This window comes from Corvus moneduloides, chromosome 1 (assembly GCF_009650955.1).
Source record: "Corvus moneduloides isolate bCorMon1 chromosome 1, bCorMon1.pri, whole genome shotgun sequence".
Taxonomy (NCBI): domain Eukaryota; kingdom Metazoa; phylum Chordata; class Aves; order Passeriformes; family Corvidae; genus Corvus; species Corvus moneduloides.
In genome coordinates, this window is record NC_045476.1 from 19,162,493 (window position 1) to 19,175,431 (window position 12,939).

Genomic DNA, 12,939 nt, shown 5'->3' on the forward strand with positions numbered 1-12,939 from the left:
GGCGGGAGACCTCAGGCCGGGTTCGTAGGTGACTCCTGAGGGCGAGGTCTGGGGACATGTGGTGGCGCCGCTGGCTGCCCGCCTGCCTGGCCTGGGGCTGTGTGGCCGCGCTGTGCGGCTCCCGCGGGCTCTGCCCGGCCCCGAACGCCTCCCGCCCCGAGCCGGGTCAGTGCCCGCGGCGCGGGGCGGCGGAGCTCTGCGCCTGGGCCCTGTCCTCCGACAGCCTCCTAGGTACGGCCTGCCTGTCCGGGGCTGTGTGCTCCTGTCCTGCGCTGTCTGGGGCTGTGTGCTCTCTCCTGGGGCTGTGTGCGCCTGCCCCGGGGCTCTGCACCTCCTGTCCTGCCCCTCCCGGGCCTGTGCACACCTGCCCTGCCCGGCGCTATTGTTTGGTGGGTGGTAGCAGCTACTAAAGCCAGTAACTAATCGAAGACCTATATACACAGTCAAATACTAGTTTTAAAATTAAGACTGGATTGGCCATTAGGAGCTTTTTTGTTGTTGATTTTTTTTTTTCTCCGAGTCCCCATTACGTGTTAGTGCAGAGTTGGTAACCTGACACCTGTCTGGAAGTACGCAAAGCGTTTCAGCTCTCCTTCCTCTCGGGCATACAAGACTGCTTGTAATCATAATGATAATTGATATGATAACATTACAGAACTAATTTAATCAGATGACACAATTACTTGTGAATGTTTAGAAATCATAGTCACTGATAAATCTTGTGGCAGCTGGGTATAACAGGATCTGTCATTAGAGGCAGTATGAAACATGGCTAGCAGCAAAGCTCCAGAGATGCTAGCTAACTTAAAATTTTTACAAAACAGTGACTACGAGGTACTGGGATTTTATAATTAATGTGGAATTGTAAGATTGTGGCAAGCAAAAATCCAAAATGATGGTAAACCACATTGTTTTAAAACCATATTTGCTCTCTGTTACCATGGAAAAGGGCACAGAGCAGGTCTGAAGGAAGAATGAAGCACAACTTCTGAGTACACACGTTATGCTGCAGCAAGAACTACATCTTCTAACTCTTTTGTTCACTCAGAAAAGACTTCATCTGTTTTCTTGTTTTGCTTGGTGATCTTTGCTGCATATGGACTGTATACAGCAGTTACTGGTGCACAGTGACTTAAATCTGTTGCACTACATTGTTCAGCTGGGGGGAAAGCTGAACTTCTCTGTCTCATGCAAGTATCTTTTAGGGTGTATATAATTTAGTGCAACATGAAACTGCCCTGAGACTGTTCTAGTCACAGTCAATTCAATCTATGCTTAGATATGGTTTAGATCTTAAAACTAGAATGCCCTGGAAGATTCTTTAACTGCAGAATTCAGAATTCAGAAATTCCAAGCAATAAAATCCTGAATCTATTTGGGCTTGTTTTTCATGAAGGCTTAATATGCATTGGTAAAGTGGTAATGTTTCAAGTTCTAATTGTTTTTAAAGCATTTTGGTTGGATTTAAGAGGAAACCTATTATGAATAATATGATTAATTGTTTTTTATAAGACATTTGTTGTCTGTTTCATGTTTACAGATCCTTTTCCAGTTGATGTGATCCAAGAAAATTATGTCCGTAATGTGAAAAACTGCATTTTTTCAATTGTCTATCCTACACCTTTTAAATCTAGAGTTCGTCTTGTAGCTGTTTCAGAGGTTGGCTATTGTTTGTCATTCCTCTCTAATTAGTAGAAATTATTAATACATGTACTAAAATATATTTTAATATTCATATGCTATTTATTGTGAAACATTTTCTCAATATATACTTGAAACAAACAGCATTTAAAACATACTATGAGATGTCTTTTAATAATGAGATCTGTAGAGAAAACATGTTCATTTCCACTGAAAATCTGATCATGTTCAAGTATTATTTCTTTCTCCAGGATGTTCTTGAAAATATTTTGGATCTTGATGTATCTGTCAAAGGATTGTCTGATTTTCTGGAGTTCGTCAGTGGTGCGAAAGTGATATTTGGGTCTGTTCCATTGGCCCATAGGTATGGGGGTCACCAGGTAAGTATGGCACTCGTTCTTCCAGGTGGAATTGTGTTGGTCTTTTCTTGTGAATTACACCTTGATTATACCTATATGTACATGAGTATATGCCTGTGAGTACATGAACACTTACTAACCTTTTGATTGCAGATTTGTTCTTCATAAGGGCTGCAGGTGGAAAAGACCTATAATATCCTTCCACAGCACCCTATTTACTTTCTCTGCTTTTGTTTATGCCTGGAGCAAATGATCTTTTTAATTTTCATTAGCTGCCGAGTCTGCTTAGCACCCCAGCAGCCTGGCCAGCTCTGATTCATGATAGATACTAATAGCTCAAAGGAGTGAAGAAGGACAGAGCCTCACTGCAATATCATGATTACTGAGATTCAAGTTTCATTGAAATGGCTATGATTATTCATGGAGAAGAATGGTAGAATTTGATTGTAACTTCCAATTAAAAAAACCAAAATAAGCCATGTGGGTTTAAAGGCTCATTATACAAAAAAGACAGGTCTGTAGCTGTACCTCATAGCTGGAAGGTAAAAAAAAATGAGGATTACTGGTGTTACTCTTTTCCTGTGGTTTTCTGATTCATTTTTGGTGAAATACAGCCTTAGGGATCAACATTTAAATGACTATGTGAGCAAATGTGTCTTTTGTGAGGACCTACATGTAATCTCTATTGTTTCAAGTATAATTTCTATGAATTATAGAGGACAATAACTTGATTTTAATTTTTGTCAGTTTGGTAGCTGGGCAGGTCAGCTGGGGGATGGAAGAGCCCACTTGATCGGAGTATATACAAACAGGTGTGACTTCTTTTAAAGTGTCTGGTTGAACTCTCTGTTCAATTTAGCTGATTCATGGTTAACCTGAGGTATACTTTTAGAAATGCCAATGGTATTTTTGCAGGCATGGTGAGAGGTGGGAACTGCAGTTAAAAGGGTCAGGAAAGACCCCATACTCCAGGTAAGTTGCAGTTATTCTGTGTACTCCAAAACTGAATGTTTTCTTTTTGAAATTTACCTTGATTTTATGACCTATTCCTTATCTCTCTGTTCTTGATAGGAATGGCGATGGAAGAGCTGTGCTTCGCTCTTCTGTTCGAGAGTTTTTGTGTAGTGAGGCCATGCACTATCTTGGAATTCCTACAAGCAGAGCTGCTAGGTATTTTTCTTTCCTTTTTCACAGTATCCTAATTTAGAGGTAATTTTGTGACTGAGTTTAACTGAACATCAATAAAGCAGGACAGTTAGTTTTCAGGATGATAGATCTCTTCATATGTATTCAATCAGGTCAAAATATATCCTTCCATAGATTTTTGGATAAAACTTTCCAATAATAATAAGCTCTAGCAATTAATGGCATCACATAGTTTGCTGGATTCTAGAAATCCAACTTAACTTTAGTGTAGTAAAGACTCATTTCTATAAAGTTAATCCAAGTTCTAGAACCTGGCCAACTAGGAAAATATTGAAAGTGGCTTTTTTTGTACTGTCATTTTTAAGATTGCTGGGAAAAATTGTCAGTCATATGAACAAACATTAATATTGGCGGTAGAACTGAACGTAGGCAATTGCTCTCAATTGCTCTCAAACACCCCTTGAGCACACAGAGAGAGATTTCATAAAAAAATAATTTAAAACTAATTCTGTCTGAACCAAAGGAGACTAACACATACATTCATTTGGATGATTTTCTCAGAATCAAGTAACTGAATATTTTCAGGTGATTATGTTTAAAATGCCAAATTCATTTTGTGTTCCAAGTAGTCTTAGTCTATACTGCAGTGTTTCAGGCTTCAGAGAAAGTAAATCCTCTGCAGAAAAAGCTTGTACTCAGCTGCCACATGGCTAGGTGTCTGTATTTGCAAAGTGTCTGCAAATCTCTTCAGCATTAGTTCTAACTCATTTGCTCTGTTGAAGTGCAGTGTTTTTAAATGACATTTTTGATGGTTTATTCACTGACTTCATCTTGAGACTCTTTGCTGTTGGCTGTTAGTGCAGAACTTTAAATCTGTCTGAGTATCAGCAGGAAATCATTTGGCAGGTTAGAGCCTCTCTTTGCTGTCATCTCAACAAATTGTGCAGTGCAAAACCAGTATGAAATTACCCCTTTACTGTGCATGAATTCTACTGAGCACACAGTGTGCTTTAGTTCTCTGCTTGCTGGCGTATTGGTTAAATGCCTGGCTCTCTTAACTGTTGTACAAGCTCTGCAGACTGTTTGCAAGACTTAATTTGGAAAAACCCCAGCTGACAGCCATATTCTTCCCGATGGGGAGCTGTTGTACTGAGGCTGGTGGGATGCACTTAACAGAGGTCTTGTCAAGTGTTGGCAGAAGTAGGAGGAAAAACCTTATGGCTTATCCCAGAACACCCAGCAGGTTGGTTTGCTCTATTAATTTTAAGTACTGTGTTCCCAATGGGGTGCTACAGTTTATGACCGTACTGCTAGATACAGAACACTTCATACAGTATCATTTTAGTCCCATACTGGCACTACCAGTGAGCAGTGTTACACATGAAGTCAAAAAAGTGAGCCAATATGCAAAGTTTTCAGAGTGGCCTTTACTTGCATAGTTCATGCAGGACAGCAGGGAGAGCACTTAGGAGTGTAAAGTCAAGCCTTTAAGTGAGAGCCAGGTAGGGAGGGATATAATCCATCCATCCTTCTGTGAGTCCTGTTCCAGCTTCTTTGGTGTAAGAGCTTTTCAGTGCTCCATTTCCTGTGTCGAGTGTACAGCTGGTCTGCTGCTGCCTTCTCTCCAGTAATGGTACCAACTACAGGGACCATTGGAGAACTACTTTTCTAGTGGGAATTTGTGTTTATGTGGCTGCTCAGCTACCTGGCCAGCTCTCAAGTGCTGCACGTCTGTACTAACTAAATGTTGATGCCCCCATGGAATTTTGTGTCAGCAATAGAAGTGCTGGTATTCTGTAGGAATTTTGCAGAGAGCCTGCTAAGAGTTACATAGTAAAAAGGAAACAACCTTTCTGGCAGAGGTCTGTTCAAAACAGTGAAGTTTAGTTGCCCAACTTTTGTGCCTTCTGTCCCTTAGGGCTCTGCTGCACACATTGTTTTGTAAATGTCTGAGGTTCATTCCCTGCTTCTACTTTTTTTTGTTTTCTCTCGAAGGATGAAGATTTTCTTCTTCCATCTAATTTGTATCAGAGCTTTTTGTACTTAATCCTACAGACGTACCAATTGGTTTCAAATGAGTATTTAAAAAAAAAAATCCCTAATTCTGCTTGTATCAGTACAGCTCCAGTAAAAGGAACAGATTGATTTCTGTATATTTTTCCCCTCCTGAAAAAATTCACTGCCTGTTCTTTGCAGTTAACAGAACATTCAGTTTGAATAGCTACTAGGTATCTTCAAAAATACTGAATATAATAACAATAATTTAGTTTCAAACCCACAGTTACTGTTGCAAGCAACTGCACTATGTAAGACTTCATGCTATTTCTTTTCATGACCTTTTTGTACATATTTATGTTTGTATGCATACGCCACAGTGTTGGTTTAACTGAGTTCTTTCTAAAATTTCAATGCTCAAGTATGTAAACCCAGAATCTTGTGTACTTTAAAAATTTAACTCTTGAGAATTAACACTGTGACTGTCTTCAGTCATATTTATGAATGGAATATTAGGTTTGCATCTTCTTTGCTATATACCTCAAAGAAAAGCTTGGTTTTGTCTTCTCTGCTATCTTCAACTACCTAATAAGTAGCAGATATATGTAACTGCATTAAATATCAAATAGCATGCCACCCAACTGTATTTGGAATCATGGAATCGTAGTTTGGGTTGGAAGAGACTTTTACTGGTCTAGTCCAAGTCCCCCCTCAATGAGCAGGGACATCTTCACTAGATCAGGTTGTTCAAAGCCCCCTCCAACCTGAGCTTGAATATTTCCATGGTTGGGGCATCTACCACCTTTCTGGGCACCCTGTTCCAGTGTCTCACCACCCTCTGAGTAAAAAACTTCTTCCTAGTATCTAATCTAAACCTGCCCTCTTTCAGTTTACAGACATTCCCCCTTGTCCTATCACTAGAGGCTCTGGTAAAGAGTACCTCTCCAGCTTTCTAGTAGCCTCCTCTAGGGACTGGAAGGTGCTATGACGTCTTCCCATACTCCCCATGAACAGTCCCAACTTTCTCAGTCTCTCCTCATAGGAGAGGTGCTCCAGTTCTCTGGTCGTTTTTGTGGCCCTCCTCTGGACCCACTCCAATAGGTCCATGTCTCTCCTGAATAGAATAATATTTTCCAGTTATCAACAAGCAAAGATAAAGAAGAATTACATAAAATGAGCTGAATTATCCTCCTGCTAGACTCTTGAACAAGGAGTCTTCTGTGCCTATTGAAGGGATAAGATCTCTTTCAGAAGATGGCACCAAGCTGGATTGTCAGTGTAATCCCAGTTGCTTTGGAGAGAAAACGTCCTACTTGTTAACCTCAGAGGAACATGATGCCCTTGCATAGTTTATGAGGATTGATTTTTTGTGATAGAACAGAAAATACAAAGAAATGATGTATTTTATTTCACAGAATTAATGTAAGTTGTGGAATAAAGGAAGCTGTAGTGAACTCTCACAAATCTCAATATTTGGATAAACATAAAAATTTATAGGATGTGCAGAATTTTAAGGCAAATGAAAGGAAGAGATTGGTTTTAAAAATCTAGGTACCAGTAGCAGTGATTGCTAAGGGTCCCAGATCTGTCCCTGAAGTTTCTGAGATAATTTTGGCTCATGTAAAGGGCGACCTCGATCTGATGCAACAATTTGGTTTCTAATTTTTCTGTCCTCAAAATTTCCATGTTGTCCCTAGGGAAATTGTTAGTTAATGTTACAATCACAATCACTAATATGTCACTGAGGTTCCAAGTGAATGCACTACTCTTTTTGAGAGCAGCCTTCTCCCCAGGAACAGTGAGAGTAATGAAATTGGACAACATTGTATTAAATACAAAATAAATGCATCTCGGTCATGAACCTTGGTAAGCCCCAGCATCTTTGCCTGTGTCATTTGTAAATACAAAGCTATGCCACCAAAAGATCTTTCTTTTTATGAAGAAAATGAATTTATGTGAAATATGACTTTGATCTTCATTATGAATTATTTTTGCTGAGATAATTTTTAATGTTCATTTCTTGTTTACTACAGCTTAATTGTAAGTGATGATGATGTGTGGAGAGACCAATTTTACAATGGAAATATTAAGAAAGAAAGAGGTAATGAACATATTTTAAAATAATATATTACAACATTGTAACTTAATTCTCCATAAAAAATGCGTAATAAAAATAATAAATTGGCTTAATTTAATTTATTAAGATATAAAACCTCTCCTGAGAAAATCAGTCTGAAATATCTTTGTTGAAGAAATGAAGCCCTCTGAACAGGTCTTCTATGATTGTGGCATACATATTGCAAGAATATAATTTTGATTTTCACTTCCCATTACCAAAATGATATTGAAAACTAGGGAAATTTTCCATTGTTTTGATAGCAATACCAGGATGGTGGGAATGCAGCTATGGCCATGTCATTGCTACATTATCTACACCTGCTCTGAAAAAGAGTGAGATGGCACAGCATGGGGAAAAATCTGTTTGTGTTCTATCTTTAAGGCCAGTATTTCTGGAGCAATTCTAGTATTAATGCACTAACAGAATTTTGCCTGTGGTTGCTGGTAAAGCAAATCAAGCTTCATCATTAAAATGCATGTGTAGTAAACTAATATTATACATTTTCATCTGTTATGTGTTAGGCATACTTACAAAAATATCAGTTTAACTGTGCATATATAAACTGTGTCTATAGAAACAAAACATGATGGCTTTTGCTATGGAACTGTTTTATTTTGCTGATACCCTGTTTACATTTAAACACGCTTGTCTCTATATTTAAGGTGCAATAGTGCTACGACTTGCCAAATCATGGTTTCGTATAGGATCCTTGGAAATCTTAACTCACTCTGGGGAACTGGATTTACTAAGGTTTGAATTTAATCTTCATAGTAACCATAATACTTTTCTCAACAATCAAATTGCATTAGAATTCATGTATACAGTTGGAATTTAGACATAAATTACTTAGCAAGTAAGATTATATAATTTAGAAAGGTAACCTGCTGGTTTTATACAAGCATACCAAAGATCTTACCTCACAAGGGTAAAACCCTCGAGATGTTTCTAAAGGCCTGGATCTTACAAAATGAGACAAGTTTTATACCTGAAATAGTTGTGGTAACTAAGCACTAGGGAGGAGTTGTTTGTTTTGGAAAATTTGTAAGTTGAAAGTCTAAGTTCCTACATTTCTCAGTTTTCTGTGACAGGTCCTGCGACTTTTAATGCATATATGCCATTTCCCTAAGCCTGTCTTATAGGAATCTAGAGCACTGTTTTGGGAATGGCCAGTTACTGTGTAAGTAACCCTACCTCATAAGAATTCAGCCGTAAAATTTTCTTTGTGAGAATTCTGATGTAGAATGATTATTCCTTGTAATCTGATACTGTTTTTTTGGAAATGCAAACTCTTTTTTTTTACCTAAAAAAATGGATATTGGTGCATGCAAAACCAGGTCCTGGTGTGCTCTGGAGGTTTAACGTGGGAATAATTTTAACTCTGTGTGGCAGTTTCCAGTTGTATTTACGACTACAGCCTGTCTCTAAGCATTTGGAAGAGCTTAATCTAATACTCATTGGAATAAATAGACCGAGGTTTTTAATAACTATTTGTGGCAAGCTGTAGATCAGCATTTTGCTGTTTGGAAACAAGAATTTTTAATGATCAGTTCTAAAGTACCAGTTTTGTTTAAAGAATTCTGTTTCTTCTGTTACAGAAGATTGCTAGACTTTATCATCCAGGAACATTTTCCATCAATAGCTATGAACGATTCAAATAGATATCTGGTAAGTCTTTTTATTTTCCACAAGCATGTGAACAAAATTACAGGAAGGTCTTCACAATTTCAAGTTTGACAAGATTTTAAAATTTGAAGTAAGATTCCAGGTTTTATTAGCAAAAGTTTATTAATTCTCTGCAGTGAAAATCTGCTGCTTTGATTTTTTTTGTTTTCTCAAAGTCAAATATGAACATTTACCACCAGTTTTCATTATGGAGATGTTTATTGTGAAGCTTCCACTTTCTGTTGTTTTTTGTTCAGGTTTTCTGTGAACAGTGGTCATGAAGTGATGAAGTGTGCTTTTGCTAATGTAATTGTAGTATATATAGTATATTATAGTAGACACCCTAGTATATATAGTGTCTGGGTTTTTTGGTTTTGTTTTTTTTTAAATTTTACTTCTTAATTACTTTCAGGGCATCTGTGTATACTTATTTAACTATAGTCTTTGCTGGATAAGGTTATTATGTACTCACATAATTTGGAACGGGAATGGTAAGTCCTGACAGACAGATAACTAAATTTGAAAAATAGAATATATTACATATTTCTAAGGTGAATAAAATGCTTATGTTTTTCAATATTTTTGATACAGAGAACTTAAAGTAAAAGATGTATTTGATTTTAGGAATTTTTCTCTACAGTCGTGTCAGAGACTGCAAATCTGATTGCAATGTGGATGTCTGTGGGGTTTGCACATGGTAAGGTGCCAGATGGCATTGGCTTTAGGGGAGGGACACTTTATAGTAATATACTTAAAAATGGCTTTTATTTGTCACCTTGGTCTTCAGTTCTGTTGCTGTCTTCGCCCACAGCTTTATCTGTTATACAAGGGGCTTTTGTAACAGAGTTACAAAACTCTCTGATCTCTCCAAGCACAGCTGTGACAGAACGAGTATATGGGGGCAAGAATTCTCAGAGCTGTTGCAACAGTGCAGTGTACAAAGGCAATGTACTGATGCCATATATAAATTTAACTGCTCTGAATTTGATCCCTCCACATGAAGCCCTGGCCTTTCACAGTGCACAGGAGGCAGAGCTGTCCAGCTCTGCTGCAGATTTGTGGGATTAACCCCAAAACAGCAGCGGGAGTGGGAGCCTCGGTGTCCTGCAGGGCACGGGCTGGGGGCAGAGGGACAGGGCAACTTTCCAGAGTCTGATTCCTGAGAGCTCTCTAAATTCAGTGGATCTGTTTCACATCAAATTGCCTAGAGACTGGGGTTCATGTGGAATTTTAACTTCTGTTTCTCCTTTCTGTTTAATTGTAGGTGTTTGCAATACAGATAACTTCAGTTTATTATCCATAACAATAGATTATGGTCCATTTGGATTTATGGACTCCTATGACCCCAGTGAGTGTAGCACCTGTTTTTATTTTTAATCTTTTTTACTTAAAATAATATTTTTGTATTAAATTATATAGTTTCCATTGCATGAAAACTCCTATCATTATTAGCAGAAAAACCCTAAGCATGTGTACTCTTTGAAGAGCTCTAGGGAAAAAAATTGCATCAGTGACCAGTTTTATGATACACTATATAGGTTGCATTCAAGGGCTAAAAGTCGTTAATGAAATATTACTATTAAACCCATTTCCATGAGACTGTTTCCACTTAAACACCACCAATTCAAAAGATACTACAACAGAAGCCTAGAAAACAAAAAATTGTGTATTGCTGGAATCAGCCAAAAGCAGAAATGGAATACAGTAACTTCACATGCATCAAGCTTTAGCTTTACAGTTGCAGCAGCTGATTATATATTGGAAGAAAAGAAATCAACCCTACACATGGCAACCTTTATTTGAAAGTCTCAACTCAATCAGTCTGGGATTGATAGATACACATTCAGTATATACATAAATGTGTATTACTAGAATATTGTTTATAGCTTGCAACTGAATAAACTTCAGAATCATCAGTGGTTATCTTGCTGTGTGTTTTCATGCCTGCAGCCTCAAATTAAGGAAAACTCATGAGAGTAAATGTCATATTGTTTCATTGTATTGAACAAAATGGGGCTTTTTTGCTTTTAGATCTTTCTCTGTAGGGTGGGTTGACCCCAGCTGGCAATTAATGACCCACAAGCCACTTGTTCACTCACCCTTGAGAGAGAGGATTGGAAAAGTAAGGCTAAGAAAAAGCTTATGGGTCAAGATAAAGACATGTGAATAAGTCAAGGGGGAGAAAAGGGCAGGGGTGACCAGCAAGTGATGCAAAGACAATCACTCACCATATCTCACCACCAGACTGATGCAGAGTCAGTCCCCAAGTTAACAGCTGCCATGGAAAAACTACCTCCGGTTTTTATTGTTTTAAATGTGGAATATCCCTTTGGTCAGCTGGGCTCAGCTGTCCCAGCTGCATCCCCTCCTAGCCTCTTGCCCACCCCAGCCTCATTTTCTGGGGTAGCAGAGTAAGAATGGAGAAAGCCTTGATGCTGTGCCAGCCCTGCTGAGCAATGTGTAAAACATTGCTGTGTTATCAGCACTGTTTTAGTCACAAGTCCAACGCACGGTGGACAGGCTGCTGTGATGAGAACTGACTCTATCCCAGCCAGACAGTGCACCCTAGAGCCAGACAAGAGATGTTAGATTCGAAATTCAGAGTTGAACCACTCACCAGATCTGACAGACGAGTTAGAAGTCTCCTCCTTAATGCCCCATTTGCTGTCAGTGTCCTCTGAGGACTAGGGCATTGATCATCTTATCTGCATGTGATCTGAGTGAGGGGTTCCCACTGATCCCCTCAGAGACTGCTGCTGCAGATAGGCATACATTTTACTTCTGGATACTTGTAACTTGTATGACAGGTATTTGTTATCTCCCAGATCATTTGGATTTGCATACTGGAACACATTAGGCCTAATTTTTATGTGAATATAAAGCTTGCTTGTACAACTGAAACAAATCTTGCTTAGGTGGCCTATTAAATACATGTTTATTAGATGTGTAACTTTTCCAGAAATCCTTAAATCCTGAATTTAGTTAGGTCATTTGTTTGCTTAACCTATGCTCTGAATAGTAGCACTATATGCAGTAAAAATACTGGTTTCAAGTCTAAAAGTGTTTTTGATGAAAAAATGGTCTTTTTCTGTTTAAACATCTGAATTTATTTTGTATCTTTAGATAGGAAAATGTCATTTGTGACACATGGGAACTTGTCTGTGAAGGATGTATTTCTTAGATTTGCAAATAATAGATCTTGAGTCAATTCACTTTAAATAAGCATCCTTGTGATCTGATTTTAAATACTTAGTAGCTTTAGGTATTTTATAAGTTGGTTGTGTAAGTGTAAAGATGAATGTTCTTTAAACTTTTAACATTGATAGTATATTGTAATTACTCTGTTATGGAAAAGTAACGTTTTGTTTGAAACAGATTTTGTTCCAAACACATCCGATGATGAAAGGAAGTATAAAATAGGAAATCAGGCAAGTGTTGGGCTGTTTAATCTGAGCAAGCTGTTACAAGCTCTAAAACCTTTATTGGATCCCAGGCAAAATCAGCTGTAAGTAGTCCTTCAAATATCTTAATGCTTAAAAGAACTAGTGAGATGGGAGACCCTGTAATCACCATATGCTTAGGAAAGAAAGGGAATAGCTTTAAAAATATATATTTTTTTAACTGGAAATTGATTGTGGATTAATTATTGGCCAGAATAAGATTGGAAGGTGGGGAGAAAAGTTTTTGATGGTCATAAATAATAGTAAAATAGGACCACAGGGAGGTATTAGATACTGTGTGATCCATTCTCCTTTCACTAAGGCAGGACCTTTGCCTGTAGTTTTCTGTTCTAAGTTTGTCTAGCTTGTTCTGTAAGACACTTATGAAGACTGTGCATCCTCCTGAAGTAACAAAGTAGAATTTTAATAGCCTCTTGTAAAAATTCTTATAGGAAGAACAGATCCCACATGATTCAGAATATCAGTGTTTCTGAGATAGCAGGCAGAAGTTCTTGTTATTTAGTGTACAGCAGTACTATACCCACAGCAGCATTTTAGTTCCTTAGAACTTGACATT

General features: G+C 38.1%; 1 protein-coding gene across 6 annotated transcripts in view; it reads left to right on the forward strand.

The window, feature by feature from the left end:
* The first annotated feature begins 38 nt into the window (after nucleotides 1–38).
* LOC116446260 (protein adenylyltransferase SelO-like) overlaps nucleotides 39–12,939 on the forward strand; it is a 30,609-nt gene continuing 17,708 nt past the window's right edge. For 5 of the 6 annotated variants that reach the window (XR_004241119.1, XR_004241153.1, XM_032113749.1 and 2 more), the window contains exons 1-12: nucleotides 39–231; nucleotides 1,541–1,659; nucleotides 1,893–2,021; nucleotides 2,748–2,812; nucleotides 2,916–2,972; nucleotides 3,072–3,170; nucleotides 7,175–7,242; nucleotides 7,923–8,010; nucleotides 8,856–8,925; nucleotides 9,547–9,619; nucleotides 10,187–10,270; nucleotides 12,298–12,427. Coding sequence is in view for 4 of the 6 variants with exons in the window: in XM_032113749.1 (XP_031969640.1) it covers nucleotides 57–231; nucleotides 1,541–1,659; nucleotides 1,893–2,021; nucleotides 2,748–2,812; nucleotides 2,916–2,972; nucleotides 3,072–3,170; nucleotides 7,175–7,242; nucleotides 7,923–8,010; nucleotides 8,856–8,925; nucleotides 9,547–9,619; nucleotides 10,187–10,270; nucleotides 12,298–12,427 (1,157 nt within the window). In the remaining 2 variants the exon portion in view is untranslated. The remainder of the gene's footprint in view (nucleotides 232–1,540; nucleotides 1,660–1,892; nucleotides 2,022–2,747; nucleotides 2,813–2,915; nucleotides 2,973–3,071; nucleotides 3,171–7,174; nucleotides 7,243–7,922; nucleotides 8,011–8,855; nucleotides 8,926–9,546; nucleotides 9,620–10,186; nucleotides 10,271–12,297; nucleotides 12,428–12,939) is intronic. The other variant, XM_032113890.1, reaches the window with a different exon arrangement.